Raw genomic sequence first — 16,551 nt, 5'->3', positions numbered from 1 at the left:
TGTCAAGTAAACATGAATTAAGGCACTATCATTTCCTCATTATAAAACACCAGCATCAAACAGGACAAGGTTGTCACTTTTCATCAGTGAAGCATTTTTACAGACGCCATCACACCAACCATCACCATATCATCTACTCTGCCTCATCATACTCATTCTTTCCTCAGTTCACTTCATCCAGTTCCCTACTACAACTAAAACCAACATAATTAACTACAAACTAACTAGTAATACATTACATGTCACTATACTCTATACATGGGCCGTGTGCATTTTCTGCTGGTGTATCCTGAGGTAGCTCCTCTCTGAGAACCTCTTCCCACAGTGGGTACAGGCGAACGGCCTCTCCCGTGTGGATCTTCATGTGTATCTTTAGCTGGTGCTGGTGGGAGAACCTCTTCTCACACCGGGGACAGCTGTAGGATTTCTGCCCTGTGTGGACCCTCTGGTGCCTCTTCAGACTGGACGAGTGGGAGAAACTGTCCGGACACAGGTGGCAACCGAAAGGTTTCTCCACTGCGTGCATCCTCTGGTGGATCTACACCTGTTTGGGGAAACTGAAGGCTTTCCCACAGAACGAACATGGGAAGTGCTTCTCTTTGCCACCGGATCTACTGATAGCATTACTACTACTGTCATTTGTCAATGGGCTTGTGTAGCTATTTAGTGTTGAGGCACTGGCATTGTCTGAGGTCTGGTTTAACATAAGGAGAGCGTGAGGAGGATGAAGGCCAGGGAGTGTTGTCACAGGGTCCATGTTCCAGTTGATAGATCCTATAGAAGGCAGGCTGAAGGCAGCCTCGCCCTGGTCTCAGCCAGTCTGTTGTCATGCAGACTAAGTTTGGATGTTGTTTTGTGTTTGACTGTCTGTTTCTGGTTGTGTTGTTGTTCCCCAGCCCAGAGTTGTCCCATCCACTGACCTCCACTATGTCGCCTCTGGTCCTGGCCTGCTCGGTGATGCCGTCCCCTGGGCCCTTGGCTGCACCCGTCTGGGTCTGGGAATCCAATATGGCCACCCAGTGTCCTCTGTTAACCTCCAGCCAACCTGCAGGAAGAGCCTCCTGGGCGTCCTGGGCTTGTCACACACAACAGTGTCTAGGGTTTCCCGAGAATGATGCGACAAACAAAAAACATCCAGTCAGCAGCAGTCATGTTGGCGAAAACATCGTTGATGAGAGAGGTCGAAGGAGAATGGCAAGAATCGTGCAAGCAAACAGGCAGGCCACAAATAGACAAATAACGGCACAGTACAACAGTGGTGTGCAGAACGGCATCTCACAACGCACAACTCGTCAATCCATGTCACAGATAGGCTATTGCAGCAGACGACCACACCTATCAGCTAAAAACAAAAAGATGAGGCTCCAGTGGGCACGCAATCACCAACACTGGACAATTGAGGAGTGGAAAAACATTGCCTGGTCTGACTAATCCCGGTTCCTGTTGCATCATGCTGATGGCAGAGTCAGGATTTGGCATAAGCAGTATGAGTCCAAGGACCCATCCTTCCTGGTGTCAACGGTACAGGCTGGTAGCGGTGGTGTACCGCCGTCCAATCTGCAACAACTGCGCAATGCCATCGCGTCAGCATGGACCAAGATCCCTGTGGAACGTTTCCGACTTGTAGAATCCATTCCCCGAAGAATTCAGGCTGTTCTGGAGGCAAAGGGGGGTTAGACCCGGTAGAAGATGGGTGTACCTAATAAACTGGCTGGTGAGTGTACTGTATTTCTCCCTTACCTTGCTCCCCCATCTTTAGTCCACTCAGCAGATAAATTCCCTCTGGCCCTTCTATTGTTTTCTCTTTAACCAGCAGCAGATCAGGCTTCCCATCCTCCATGTCTACTTGATGTGCCCTTGACCAAGGCACTTAACCCTAAGTCCCTTTGAAGCTACAGCAACAAGATGAAAATGTAGATTTGTTTTTGCTGTTCTCCAAATTGCATTTTAGAGTTTTTAAATTGTGTAGAAATGCAGTAAATTACCTTAAATTGTATAAAGATTCCATGACCATGGTTCCCAAGACCCTCCTCAGACCCTCCTCCTTCACCAGCAGCACCTCTGGACCCTCCTCCTCCTGGAAGAGGAGACATACACTCCCTCAGGTACGTACACACACACATAGATAATAAACACACTTTCAACATGGAGTGTTTACCCATCCCCACTACATTTGAGTCCTGTACTGTAGTTACAGAATGACTTCATTGTTGTTAAACCCATCATGGTGGACATCAAATCAAATCAAATCAAATCAAAGTGTATTGGCCACATGTGCCGAATACAACAGGTGCAGACATTACAGTGAAATGCTTACTTACAGCCCTTAACCAACAGTGCATTTATTTTTAATAAAAAAAAGTTAAATAAAACAACAACAAAAAAGTGTTGAGAAAAAAAGAGCAGAAGTAAAATAAAATAACAGTAGGGAGGCTATATATACAGTGGGGTACCGGTGCAGAGTCAATGTGCGGGGGCACCGGCTAGTTGAGGTAGTTGAAGTAATACGTACATGTGGGTAGAGTTAAAGTGACTATGCATAAATAATTAACAGAGTAGCAGCAGCATAAAAAGATGGGGTGGGGGGTGGGGGTGGGGGGCAGTGCAAATAGTCCGGGTAGCCATGTTCAGGAGTCTTATGGCTTGGGGGTAGAAGCTGTTGAGAAGTCTTTTGGACCTAAACTCGGCACTCCGGTACCGCTTGCCGTGCGGTAGCAGAGAGAACAGTCTATGACTAGGGTGGCTGGAGTCTTTGACAATTTTGAGGGCCTTCCTCTGACACCGCCTGGTATAGAGGTCCTGGATGGCAGGAAGCTTGGCCCCAGTGATGTACTGGGCCGTACGCACTACCCTCTGTAGTGCCTTGCGGTCGGAGGCCAAGCAGTTGCCATACCAGGCGGTGATGCAACCAGTCAGGATGCTCTCGATGGTGCAGCTGTATAATTTTTTGAGGATCTGAGGACCCATGCCAAATCTTTTCAGTCTCCTGAGGGGGAATAGGCTTTGTCGTGCCCTCTTCACGACTGTCTTGGTGTGTTTGGACCATGATAGTTCGTTGGTGATGTGGACACCAAGGAACTTGAAGCTCTCAACCTGTTCCACTACAGCCCCGTCGATGAGAATGGGGGCGTGCTCAGTCCTCTTTTTTTTTTCCTGTAGTCCACAATCATCTCCTTTGTCTTGGTCACGTTGAGGGAGAGGTTGTTATCCTGGCACCACACGGCCAGGTCTCTGACCTCCTCCCTATAGGCTGTCTCATCGTTGTCGGTGATCAGGCCTACCACTGTTGTGTCGTCGGCAAACTTAATGATGGTGTTGGAGTCGTGCCTGGCCATGCAGTCATGGGTGAACAGGGAGTACAGGAGGGGACTGAGCATGCACCCCTGAGGGGCCCCACGTGTTGAGGATCAGTGTGGCAGATGTGTTGTTACCTACCCTTACCACCTGGGGGCGGCCCGTCAGGAAGTCCAGGATCCAGTTGCAGAGGGAGGTGTTTAGTCCCAGGATCCTTAGCTTAGTGATGAGCTTTGAGGGCACTATGGTGTTGAATGCTGAGCTGTAGTCAATGAATAGCATTCTCACGTAGGTGTTCCTCTAGTCCAGGTGGGAAAGGGCAGTGTGGAGTGCAATAGAGATTGCATCATCTGTGGATCTGTTGGGGCGGGATGCAAATTGGAGTGGGTCTAGGGTTTCTGGGATAATGGTGTTGATGTGAGCCATGACCAGCCTTTCAAAGCACTTCATGGCTACAGACGTCAGTGCTACGGGTCGGTAGTCCTTGGGCACGGGGACTATGATGGTCTGCTTGAAGCATGTTGGTATTACAGACTCAGTCAGGGACATGTTGAAAATGTCAGTGAAGACACTTGCCAGTTGGTCAGCACATGCTCAGAGTACACGTCCTGGTAATCCGTCTTGCCCTGCGGCCTTGGGAATGTTGACCTGCTTAAAAGTCTTACTCACATCGGCTACGGAGAGCGTGATCACATAGTCATCCGGAACAGCTGGTGCTCTCATGCATGCTTCAGTGTTGCTTGCATCGAAGCGAGCATAGAAGTGGTTTAGCTCGTCTGGAAGTCTTGTGTCACTGGGCAGCTCGCGGCTGTGCTTCCCTTTGTAGTCTGTAATAGTTTTCAAGCCCTGCCACATCCGACGAGCGTCAGAGCCGGTGTAGTACGATTCAATCTTAGTCCTGTATTGACTCTTTGCCTGTTTGATGGTTCGTCATTGGGCATAGCGGGATTTCTTATAAGCATCCGGGTTAGAGTCCCGCTCCTTGAAAGCGGCAGCTCTACCCTTTAGCTCAGTGCGGATGTTTCCTGTAATCCATGGCTTCTGGTTGGGGTATGTACGTATGGTCACTGTGGGGATGACATCATCGATGCACTTATTGATGAAGCCAGTGATTGATGTGGTGTACTCCTCAATGCTATCTGAAGAATCCCGGAACATGTTCCAGACTGTGCTAGCAAAACAGTCCTGTAGCTTAGCATCTGCGTCATCTGTCCACTTTTTTATTAACCGAGTCACTGGTGCTTCCTGCTTTAGTTTTTGCTTATAAGCAGGAATCAGGAGGACATACATATGATGTGAGTAAAAATAAGTCAGCTATGATAAGTCAAAAGTCAGACAAACCTGACTAAACTATTTTGATGTGTACAGTAGGTTTGTTAGTATTATTTAGTAAGATATTTGCTTATAAAGCACTGTTTTGTGTATGCAGAAAAGGGTGAGATCAGTCTCAATGAAAGTCTTAGAATGAAAAGTCCCATTTTGTGTTTATTAAACATAAACAAGTTTGAAATACACCATATGAAAACCACACATACATGTCTCAACAAAACATCTGCATGAACTTAATAAACTGCATGAATTCTCATTAAAAGTGTCTTGGGAATTATTTTTAGTAATTTAATTAAAGTAATGGAATAAGCATTTGTGAACATCAACTAGCCTACACAGTACAAACACAATATGTAACAAACTTTTTAGGCTTATATACAGTGAATTCAGAAATTATTCAGACCCCTTCCCCTTTTCCACATTTTGTTACGTTACAGCCTTGTTCTAAAATTGATTAAATAAAATATCCATCGATCTACACACAATACCCCATAATGATAAAGCGAAAACAGGTTTATAGAAATTTTTACAAATGTATTAAAAATAAAAAACAGAAATACCTTATTTACATAAGTATCCAGACCCTTTGCTATGAGACTCGAAATTGAGCTCAGGTGCATCCTGTTTCCATTGATCATCCTTGAGATGTTTCTACAACTTGATTGGAGTCCACCTGTGGTAAATTCAATTGATTGGACATGATTTGGAAAGACACACAACTGTCTATATAATGTCCCACAGTTAACAGTGCATGTCAGGGCAAAAACCAAGCCATGAGGTCGAAGGAATTGTCCGTAGAGCTCCGAGATAGGATTGTGTCGAAGCACGTACAGTGGGGGAAAAAAGTATTTAGTCAGCCACCAATTGTGCAAGTTCTCCCACTTAAAAAGATGAGAGAGGCCTGTAATTTTCATCATAGGTACACGTCAACTATGACAGACAAAATGAGAAGAAAAAGAAATCCAGAAAATCACATTGTAGGATTTTTAATGAATTTATTTGCAAATTATGGTGGAAAATAAGTATCTGGTCAATAACAAAAGTTTCTCAATACTTTGTTATATACCCTTTGTTGGCAATGACACAGGTCAAACGTTTTCTGTAAGTCTTCGCAAGGTTTTCACACACTGTTGCTGGTATTTTGACCCGTTCCTCCATGCAGATCTCCTCTAGAGCAGTGATGTTTTGGGGCTGTCGCTGGGCAACACAGACTTTCAACTCCCTCCAAAGATTTTCTATGGGGTTGAGATCTGGAGACTGGCTAGGCCACTCCAGGACCTTGAAATGCTTCTTACGAAGCCACTCCTTCATTGCCCGGGCGGTGTGTTTGGGATCATTGTCATGCTGAAAGACCCAGCCATGTTTCATCTTCAATGCCCTTGCTGATGGAAGGAGGTTTTCACTCAAAATCTCACGATACATGGCCCCATTCATTCTTTCCTTTACACGGATCAGTCGTCCTGGTCCCTTTGCAGAAAAACAGCCCCAAAGCATGATGTTTCCACCCCCCATGCTTCACAGTAGGTATGGTGTTCTTTGGATGCAACTCAGCATTCTTTGTCCTCCAAACACGACGAGTTGAGTTTTTACCAAAAAGTTATATTTTGGTTTCATCTGACCATATGACATTCTCCCAATCCTCTTCTGGATCATCCAAATGCACTCTAGCAAACTTCAGACGGGCCTGGACAGGTACTGGCTTAAGCAGGGGGACACGTCCTGCACTGCAGGATTTGAGTCCCTGGCGGCGTAGTGTGTTACTGATGGTAGGCTTTGTTACTTTGGTCCCAGCTCTCTGCAGGTCATTCACTAGGTCCCCCCGTGTGGTTCTGGGATTTTTGCTCACCGTTCTTGTGATCATTTTGACCCCACGGGTGAGATCTTGCGTGGAGCTCCAGATCGAGGGAGATTATCAGTGGTCTTGTATGTCTTCCATTTCCTAATAATTGCTCCCACAGTTGATTTCTTCAAACCAAGCTGCTTACCTATTGCAGATTCAGTCTTCCCAGCCTGGTGCAGGTCTACAATTTTGTTTTTGGTGTCCTTTGACAGCTCTTTGGTCTTGGCCATAGTGGAGTTTGGAGTGTGACTGTTTGAGGTTGTGGATAGGTGTCTTTTATACTGATAACAAGTTCAAACAGGTGCCATTAATACAGGTAACGGGTGGAGGACAGAGGAGCCTCTTAAAGAAGAATTTACAGGTCTGTGAGAGCCAGAAATCTTGCTTGTTTGTAGGTGACCACATACTTATTTTCCATCATAATTTGCAAATAAATTCATTACAAATCCTACAATGTGATTTTCTGGATTTTTTTTCTCACAATTTGTCTGTCATAGTTGACGTGTACCTATGATGAAAATTACAGGCCTCTCTCATCTTTTTAAGTGGGAGAACTTGCACACATTGGTGGCTGACTAAATACTTTTTTTCCCCCACTGTATCTGGGAAGGGTACCAAAAAATGTCTGCAGCATTGAAGGTCCCCAAGAACACAGTGGCCTCCATCTTTCCTAAATGGAAGAAGTTTGACAGAGCTCCAGAGTTCCTCTGTGGAGATGGGAGAACCTTCCAGAAGGACAACCATCTCTGCAGCACTCCACCAATCAGGCCTTTATGGTAGAGTGGCCTGACAGAAGCCACTCCTCAGTAAAATGCACATGACAGCACGCTTGGAGTTTGCCAAAAGGCACCTAACGGACTCTCAGACCACGAGAAACTAGATTCTCTGGTCTGATGAAACCAAGATTGAACTCTTTGGTCTGAATGCCAAGCGTCACGTCTGGAGGAAACCTGGCACAATTCCTAAGGTGAAGCATGGTGGGGGCAGCATCATGCTGTGTGGATGTTTTTCAGCGGCAGGGACTGGGAGACTAGTCAGGATCGAGGGAAAGATGAACGGAGCAAAGTACAGAGAGATCCTTGATGAAAACATGCTCCAGAGCACTCAGGACCTCAGACTGGGTTGAAGGTTCACCTTCCAACAGGACAACAACCCTAAGCACACAGCCAAGACAACGCAGGAGTGGCTTCGGGACAAGTCTCTTAATGTCCTTGAGTGGCCCAGCCAGAGCCCGGACTTGAACCCGATCGAACATCTCTGGAGACCTGAAAATAGCTGTGCAGCGACGCTCCCCATCCAACCTGACAGAGCTTGGATCTGCAGAGAAGAATGGGAGAAACTCCCCAAATACAGGTGTGCCAAGCTTGTAGCGTCATACCCAAGAATACTCAATGCTGTAATCGCTGCCAAAGCTGCTTCAACAAAGTACTGAGTAAAGGGTCTGAATAATTATGTAAATGTTATATTTCAGTTTGTAATTTTTTATAAATGTGCAAAAATGTCTAAAAACCTGTTTTTGCTTTTTCATTATGGGTTATTGTGTGCAGATTGATGAGGGGAAAAAACTATTTAATCAATTTTAGAATAGGGTTGTAACTTAACAAAATGTGGAAAAAGTCAAGGGGTCTGAATACTTTCCGAATGCACTGTATCTCCTATGTATGGTTGCAATATTCTACCCTGGAATATTCAACACTTAAATCTGTTACTCTCGTTATTCCAAATGCATCTGTGGATCAATTAAAATGTATCTTTGTCTTTAATGCAGGGTTTGATCTAAACGTCTAACGAGTGGAAAGATTACTTTCTATGTTATAGAGTGGAATGGTTTTTCTGCTGGTGTATCATGAGGTAGCTCCTCTCTGAGAACCTCTTCCCGCAGTCCGTACAGGCGAACGGCCTCTCTCCCGTGTGGACCTTCAGGTGCATCTTCAGGTTGCCAGCCTGAGCGAAGCGCATGTGACACTGGGTACAGCTATAGGGTTTCTCCCCTGTGTGGACCCTCTGGTGCCTCTTCAAGTCACCAGCCTGGGCGAAGCGCATGTGACACTGGGTACAGCTGAATGGTTTCACCCCTGTGTGCACCCTCTGGTGCCTCTTAAGGCTGGACGAGTGGGAGAAGTGCATATGACACTGGGTACAGCTGAATGGTTTCACCCCTGTGTGGACCCTCTGGTGGATCTCCACCTTCTGGAGGCAGCTGAAGCCTTTGTTACAGAACATGCAGAGGAAACGTTTCTCATTACTATTGTCTGATGTTGCTTCCCCACCCTGAGCCTTGGCCCTTTGGTCCTTTGAGTTCAATACCTGATCGAAAAGGATGCTGCCATGTGAATCGGAAGGCCCCATCGTCGTGGACACTGGGTCGCGATCCCCGAACGCGTGTAAAGGGGAGTGGGTGGCGACATTTAGATTTGTCCCTAAACTTCCCCTGTAATCTAAGAAATCACTGCCCTGCGAGTGTCCGTCTCCTAGATGACTATCTACATTCCATGTGGGAGGAGCGTCGCCCTCCACTTTCACCTCATCTACGACTATAACCACCTCTTTCTTATCTAGGCACCCTTCAGAGTATACACTACTACTGTACCGGTTCCAGTCCCCTCTAGACAGATTATTATGAGTCTCTAAACCCAAGGGCATGTTGCCAGGCTCTATCTCTGTAGTGTAAGAGCAAGACGGATCATTGCCAGTCTCTAATGCGTCACCTGAGTCCTGATGGGAATGAACTGTCCTTGGGCTCGGGTTACCGTAAAGTAAATACTCTGAGCTGGGAGCAGGAGGACAGCCCAGTGGCCCCAGCCCCAATCTCTCTGAGTCTGACCTGTGGTCAGATCCTGTGTGTAAAAGCCTTTGTGTTACAGTTAAAGTCTCTGTGTCTTTCTCTGACTTGAGGACAGTGTTCAGCGTTCCACTGTCCTCTGTAATGTTGCATTTGGTCCTGGGCTGGGGCGAGGCGGTGTGGTCCTTCGTGGCTACAGGGGGCGCCACTCCAGCCGCTGCTCCAATCTGGATGTCTCTGGTGTGTCGTGGGTCCTCCTCTCCTTCAGTCCTCTCCTGCTTGACCAGAGACAATCCTCCAGGACCTGCAGCCTCTGCATCTTCAGACTGACACAAGAAGAGAGGAGGTTATTACCGGTACATGAGTTGAATTGGATAACAATGTCATAGGGAAGTCTCGCAAGCTATAAATTAGGATGTACATGTAAGCAAGTGAATAGCTGAGGGGAGCCTTTCTAAAATAAGCTGGCCACATTTCATGTACTGTAATTTTTTATGTTACACTATGACACTAACCTCTATCACAATAACGTGCTGGGTTGAGGTTCCACTCCCCTCATCAACTGTGATTGGTTGGTCATCTCTCCATGTGTTTTCTCTCGCTGGCTTCACAAAACTCCTGTGGCCTCCAGTGAGATGTCCTTCACCGGAGACGGATTGGGGGAAAAGAGGTGGTTAGGTTAGCTACTGTCAATGCTCAATGCTATATTGTACGGTAGCTAACTCCGTTCCGTACATATGTGGGCAACCGCGGCATTCAAACGAGGCTACAATGAAAACTAATGGGACTGTAGCGATTGTGTTGGCATCAAAATCTGTGGTGTGAGCCAAGTTTCGATTCAGCGTTGATTGACATGGTAATAGTTGACACGAGAAGCTGTCTCCGCACCACGTGCTCTCACCACTGGTGTCCCCCAGGGCTCAGTTCTAGGCCCTCTCCTTTTCTCCCTATACACCAAGTCACTTGGCTCTGTCATATCCTCACATGGCCTTTCCTATCATTGCTACGCTGACGATACACAACTAATCTTCTCCTTTCCCCCTTCTGATAACCAGGTGGCGAATCGCATCTCTGCATGTCTGGCAGACATATCAGTATGGATGACGGATCACCACCTCAAGCTGAACCCTGGCAAGACGGAGCTGCTCTTCCTCCCGGGGAAGGACTGCCCGTTCCATGATCTCGCCATCACGGTTGACAACTCCGCTGTGTCCTCCTCCCAGAGTGCGAAGAGCCTAGGCGTGACCCTGGACAACACCCTGTCGTTCTCCGCCAACATCAAGGCGGTGACCCGCTCCTGCAGGTTCATGCTCTACAACATTCGGAGAGTACGACCCTGCCTTACACAGGAAGCGGCACAGGTCCTAATCCAGGCACTTGTCATCTCCCCGTCTGGACTACTGCAACTCGCTGTTGGCTGGCCTCCCTGCCTGTGCCATTAAACCCCTACAACTCATCCAGAATGCCGCAGCCCGTCTGGTGTTCAACCTTCCCAAGTTCTCTCACGTCACCCCCCTCCTCCGCACACTCCACTGGCTTCCAGTTGAAGCTCGCATCCGCTACAAGACCATGGTGCTTGCCTATGGAGCAGTGAGGGGAACGGCACCTCTGTACCTTCAGGCTCTGATCAGTCCCTACACCCAAACGAGGGCATTGCGTTCATCCACCTCTGGCCTGCTGGCTCCCTTCCTCTGCGGAAGCATAGCTCCCGCTCAGCCCAGTCAAAACTGTTCGCTGCTCTGGCACCCCAATGGTGGAACAAGCTCCCTCACGACGCCAGGACAGCGGAGTCACTCACCACCTTCCGGAGACATTTGAAACCCCACCTCTTTAAGGAATACCTGGGATAGGATAAAGTAATCCTTCTAACCCCCCCAAATTGTAAAGTGGTTATCCCACTGGCTATAGGGTGAACGCACCAATTTGTGAGTCGCTCTGGCTAAGAGCGTCTGCTAAATGACGTTAATGTGCCCTTGAGCAAGGCACTTAACCCTAATTGCTCCTGTAAGTCGCTCTGGATAAGAGCGTCTGCTAAATGACTAAAATGTAAATGTAAATGTAAATAGTTGAACAAACTGACCCGGCTGACGCTGTACTTTGAAGTGTCACATTAATGTACGGCACGCATTATTCAACTCATTCTGTGCCATACAGCCTCTTTCCACCAGGTGTAGCGCTTCTCTCGCATATTAAAAACAAGAAATGATCAATGGTGAGTGTAAAGTTAATTACTCGTGAGTTCATCAATAGTTAATTCAATCAATTGTTAATTTTTCGAGGAATTACTGCAAGCCATCATGACTCTCAAAAACCATGACACCCACAGTTTAATTCTGAAGATACATTTAGTGCCGCCCTAAAAACCCTATTCAAATTCGACACAACCCTTCAAATAGGTATGTGATGAGACATTATATAAACTCTTTATAGTGTTTTATTTACATTTTAGAGGTGACAAATCGGGTGAAAAAAGCCACGACATAACTCCCCCTTTCACTATGACGCAGACGCTTTAGCTTCCCAACCCGCCATTTTTTAAAAGACCCGGCGGAGCTCCATTGCTTTCTTCAATCATGCAGAGACCGGCAGCATGAAGGTCTCGTCATTGATTTTGCTGGAAAGGGGAGAAATTGTGCTTTACAATGGTATTCATATTACAGTGACCTGGAAGTATTACGTTTTTGGGGCGCTAAAATAAGGTTCAATGTACGGAACAGCGAGATGTACAAAAGTGCGTTAGCTACCGTTACACATGTCCGAATGCCCATACTTGCGTCCTAAATAGTATGCCGTTTGAGTATGCGAAAACATTAAGTTTAATACTATGCGACTTTTCGAAAATCGAGTATACTTTAAATACTAATTTCGTCTTTGACAACAGCGGATCAATTAGATAAGGGGATGCGCTACCGAAATCAACGAATATAGGGAAACAAGGCAATCGCGCATGACGGATTCTCAGTATGTGAAAATAGAACGTTTTATAGTATGTGCATTTTGCGAAAATCGAGATGTTTTAAATGCCAGGATGTTATACTCATCTCAGCTCTTCATCTAGTAGAATTTGATGCACACTTTTCCACAATGCATTGGAAGAGGTGGGCTGCTAGTGAAGAGCCCTATTTCTCTTTGAGTAGCCAAACAACAAAACTAAGTTACTTAATTGGTAAGATGACAAAATGTAATAGCGAAGCTTCTGCGGTGGTGTTCAAATGCAGGCTAAGTAGATTTTGTCATCCTTAAAATGATCGAGTATTGAATCGTAGGCACTACATCGTTGAAAACAAGTATTTTTATCAGCCAAAGTGGATTTCTGTTTTCTCATTGAAAAGTGTTTCTTGGCCTTCGTCAGGGCTTTTAAACAAAATACTAAACCATCTTTTGATTTCTGAACGTGTCGGCACCGGAGACTCGGGATGCGGCTGCATTATTGACGTCATGTTAATCAGGCCTTTTGATTTTAACATATGGATTGTTTTAGTTTTGTAGGCTAGGCTACCTATTTAATTATTTAATGTATGGATGAAGCCTTACCAGTCATTATGATCTCGTTCCCAATGATCAGTGCTTTAGTTTTATGTTGCTGTCCAGGGGTTCGGAAATTGCGATGCACCCGACTGTCCACGTTTTTCTGTGCAATAGCCTTTTGATTTGAACATTTGAAAAGTTTGTGTGTGTACGAGGCTATTTGATTTAATTTACACTACCAGTCAATAGTTTGTACACACCTACTCATTCAAGGGTTTTTCTTTATTTTTTACTGTTTTTTACATTGTAAACTATGAAATAACACATGGAATCATGTAGTAACCAAAAAAGTGTTAAACAAATCAAAATATATTTTATATTTGAGATTCTTCAAATAGCCACCCTTAGCCTAGATGACATCTTTGCACACTCTTGGCATTCTCTCAACCAGTTTCACTTGGAATGCTTTTCCACATATGTTTAGCACTTGTTGGCTGCTTTTCCTTCACTCTGCGGTCCGACTCATCCCAAACCATCTCAATTGGGTTGAGATCGGGGGATTGTGGAGTCCAGGTCATCTGATGCAGCACTCCATCACTCTCCTTGGTAAAATAGCCCTTTCACAGCCTGGAGGTGTGTGAAAATCCTGGAATGAGTAGATGTGTCCAAACTTTTGACTGGTACTGTATATACAGTGCATTCGGAAAGTATTCAGACCCCTTTACTTTTTCCACATTTGGTTATTCTAAAATGGATTAAATAAAAACATTTCCCCTCATCAATCTACACACAATACCCCATAATGACAAAGCGAAAACTGGTTTTTAGACATTTTTGCAAATGTATTAAGACCGGCACACCCCTGTCTATATAAGGTCCCACAGTTGATAATGCATGTCAGAGCAAAAACCAAGCCATGAGGTCGAAGGAATTGTCCGTAGAGCTCCGAGACAGGATCGTGTTGAGGCACAGATCTTGGAACCACCAAGACTCTTCCTAGAGCTGGCCGCCCGGCCAAACAGAGCAATCAGGGGAGAAGGGCCTCTGACAGAGCTCTAGAGTTCCTCTGTGGAGAAAGGAGAACTTTCCAGAAGGACAACCATCTCTGCAGCACTCCACCAATCAGGCCTTTATGGTAGAGTGGCCAGACGGAAGCCACTCCTCAGTAAAAGGCAGACTGGGGTGAAAGTTCACCTTCCAACAGGACAACGACCCTAAGCACACAACCAAGACATGTGCTTAGGGTCGTTGTTTTGTTGGAAGGTGAACCTTCACTCCACTCTGCCCGCAGAGTGAAGTGTCCTTGAGTGGCCCAGCCAGAGCCCGGACTTGAAACTGATCTAACATCTCTGGAGAGACCTGCAAATAGCTGTGCAGCGGCGCTCCCCATCCAACCTGACAGAGCTTGAGAGGATCTGCAGAGAAGAATGGGAGAAACTCCCCAAATACAGGTTGGCCAAGCTTGTATCGTCATTCTCAAGGCTCAAGGCTATAATCGCTGCCAAAGGTGCTTCAACAAAGTACTGAGTAAAGGGTCTGAATACTTATGTAAATGTGATATTTCCGTTTTTTATTTTGAATAGATTTGCAAACATTTCTAAAAACCTGTTTTTGTTTTGTCATTATGGGGTATTGTGTCGCTTGATAAGGGGGGCTACATCCCTGCCGGCCATTCCCTCCCCTACCCTGGACGACGCTGGGCCAATTGTGCGCCGCCCCATGGGTCTCCCAGTCGCGGCCGGCTACGACAGAGCCTGGATTCGAACCAGGATCTCTAGTGGCACCACTGCGCCACTCGGGAGGACATGCTATGTAGTTGCAAAGTACCTAAAAAGTAATAAGTAGTTACAGTTGCCAATTAGCTAAAATGCTATAGTTGACCGTAAAGAGATTCGAACTCGCAACCTTCGGATTGCTAGATGTTTGCATTATCCGACCAACCAACCCACCTTCGTTTTTGCCTTAAGTAACCATCTGCCTTATGTAACCATACCAAACATAACATATGATTTTAATTTGGTCCCCCAGATTTACATTTACTATGTTAGGTCTAGACTATGAGACCAAGCTGACCCCTGGGCTACAGTGTAGGTCGACTGTTAAGTTGCCTATAACCAGTCTGAGTAGGCCTATAACTCTATTCCTATTCTATTTAGAGTTTAGAGAAATTAAACGAATTGGAAATTAGCCATTATAAGGTTGGTTAATGTAATGTCTGTTGAATTTGTAAAAATCCATGCGCACTCGGCCTGCCCCACCTACTCAGCGAGTCAGGAGCAGCTACTGCGTTGCGGCCGTAGCATACTGCATACTTTTTTACTAAAGGTACTTGCTAAATTGTATGCGACGATGAGTAAACAGTATGCAGTTTAAAGTATGTAGTATGGGTATTCGGACACGGGCACTGTCTAGAATTGTCACGGATGTAAGGTAACATTTCACATAACTATTTGATATACTATTTATAGATTGATTATGTTCCATGCATCATCTTGTTTTCATTGAGTAAATAATAAGAAATGCAGTAAATCAAATCTGGTTAGAATATGATAGTGTCTTTGTGCAAGATAGCTAAGTAATCAGGGGAATTATTGCAAAATATCCCAAAACTGTCCAAGACCCAATTCTGGTTAACCATATGTGGTTCATAACGCATCTAAAGTCACACATGCGCAGAGGCAAACGGGGCGACAGGCCCCGAAGCCTCGTCCTTCTGCAAAATGTACCTCTTGCCATCCCTCTGTATTGGTCGAGGATCTTGACACTACTTGGACGACTGGCGAGGACGCGCTCTCGCATTGTCCTCTCTGCGCGCTCCCGTGCCACCTTCAGTTCCAGTAGCTGTAGTTTCCTCCGCAATGTCCTGTTTTCTTTCTGGCTTTGAGTTATTTCCAATCGAAACACTGCATAGTCGTCGTCTACGAGTTTACAGATCTCTGCCACGGCTGCATTCGCTAGCACCTCCATAACGGAGGCTATTTGAGTGTGAAAAACCACACAGTTAGCCATTGTTAGAAGCTAGCTAGCGTTACCTAGATAACATATATCAACCAAGTCCTGTCATATTTTGAGTTCCAAGGTTAATAAACGTCTAAATAACAACAAAAACGCTAACGTGGAAATTGTTCTTGGTCACTGTTCGTTTCCGTTTACTTCTTCTTTGGTAGATTGGCGGTCTGCAAACAAACGTTTAAGGTGCATGCCACCACCTACCGTGCTGGAGTGTGTGGTCAATCACGGTTTACAACATTAGCTCCACATTTCTAAATCCTCCTACCTAACTCAGTACTTCTGAGAAAATAAAAAAGAGCCCTACTAACTTCCAACAGACAATTTCCCATCCCCCAACCCCATCCAACATCAATCTCTCCCTCTCCTCAACATACTTACAACACATGCTCCACCGTTATATCGACCATGCACTCCAGGCACAAAGCATTAATATGCTTGCCAAACACCACCTCTTCCTTCCTAATCTGACCTTTTGAATCTTGGTCCACCAACCTTTCTTTTGAAGGCATATAAATGCCGGCCCTTGGGCTCGGAGTCCCACCTCTTCTGCCACACATCTATCAAAATGGCTCTGATCTTACATTTGGCCTCAACCCAGTGGGGTATGAATATGAATTATATCTAGTTTTAAAGCCCTTTGGTCTACAATTTCATTCCCTTCCACACCCGAGTGGGCGGGGACCCAGCAGAATCACACTACTACACTCAGTCTCTCGATTCTCCACAATAATATTAATGGCTCCAATAGTAGATCACTCCTATTAGATTTGCCAGATGATAAACTATTCAATAGACAGATAATCTGAGCATCATACAATTCTGACAG

General features: G+C 45.7%; 1 protein-coding gene across 1 annotated transcript; it reads right to left on the bottom strand.

Annotated features, from left to right (window-relative positions):
* Positions 1 to 8,059: 8,059 nt before the first annotated feature.
* Positions 8,060 to 15,623, bottom strand: LOC121535939 (zinc finger protein 566-like). Its single transcript, XM_045206367.1, has 3 exons — positions 15,440 to 15,623; positions 9,761 to 9,885; positions 8,060 to 9,571 (listed from the first exon to the last, which is right to left on the bottom strand). The coding sequence occupies exons 1-3, from the start codon at positions 15,510 to 15,512 to the stop codon at positions 8,276 to 8,278; spliced, it is 1,494 nt and encodes a 497-aa protein (XP_045062302.1). The 5' UTR covers positions 15,513 to 15,623; the 3' UTR covers positions 8,060 to 8,275.
* Positions 15,624 to 16,551: the final 928 nt, after the last annotated feature.

This window comes from Coregonus clupeaformis, chromosome 22, assembly GCF_020615455.1.
Source record: "Coregonus clupeaformis isolate EN_2021a chromosome 22, ASM2061545v1, whole genome shotgun sequence".
NCBI lineage: Eukaryota > Metazoa > Chordata > Actinopteri > Salmoniformes > Salmonidae > Coregonus > Coregonus clupeaformis.
The sequence above is the reverse complement of the archived record's forward strand: the minus strand, read 5'-3'. Positions and strand labels throughout refer to the sequence as shown.

Excerpts from the sequence above, each read along its gene's own strand:
- LOC121535939 (XM_045206367.1), bottom strand. The coding sequence starts at position 15,512 with ATGCGAGAGCGCGTCCTCGCCAGTCGTCCAAGTAGTGTCAAGATCCTC. Across the intron at positions 9,886-15,439 it reads ATACAGAGGGATGGCAAGAG|GACATCTCACTGGAGGCCAC; the intron begins GTACATTTTGCA and ends TCTCCGGTGAAG. Across the intron at positions 9,572-9,760 it reads AGCACGTTATTGTGATAGAG|TCTGAAGATGCAGAGGCTGC; the intron begins GTTAGTGTCATA and ends TTCTTGTGTCAG.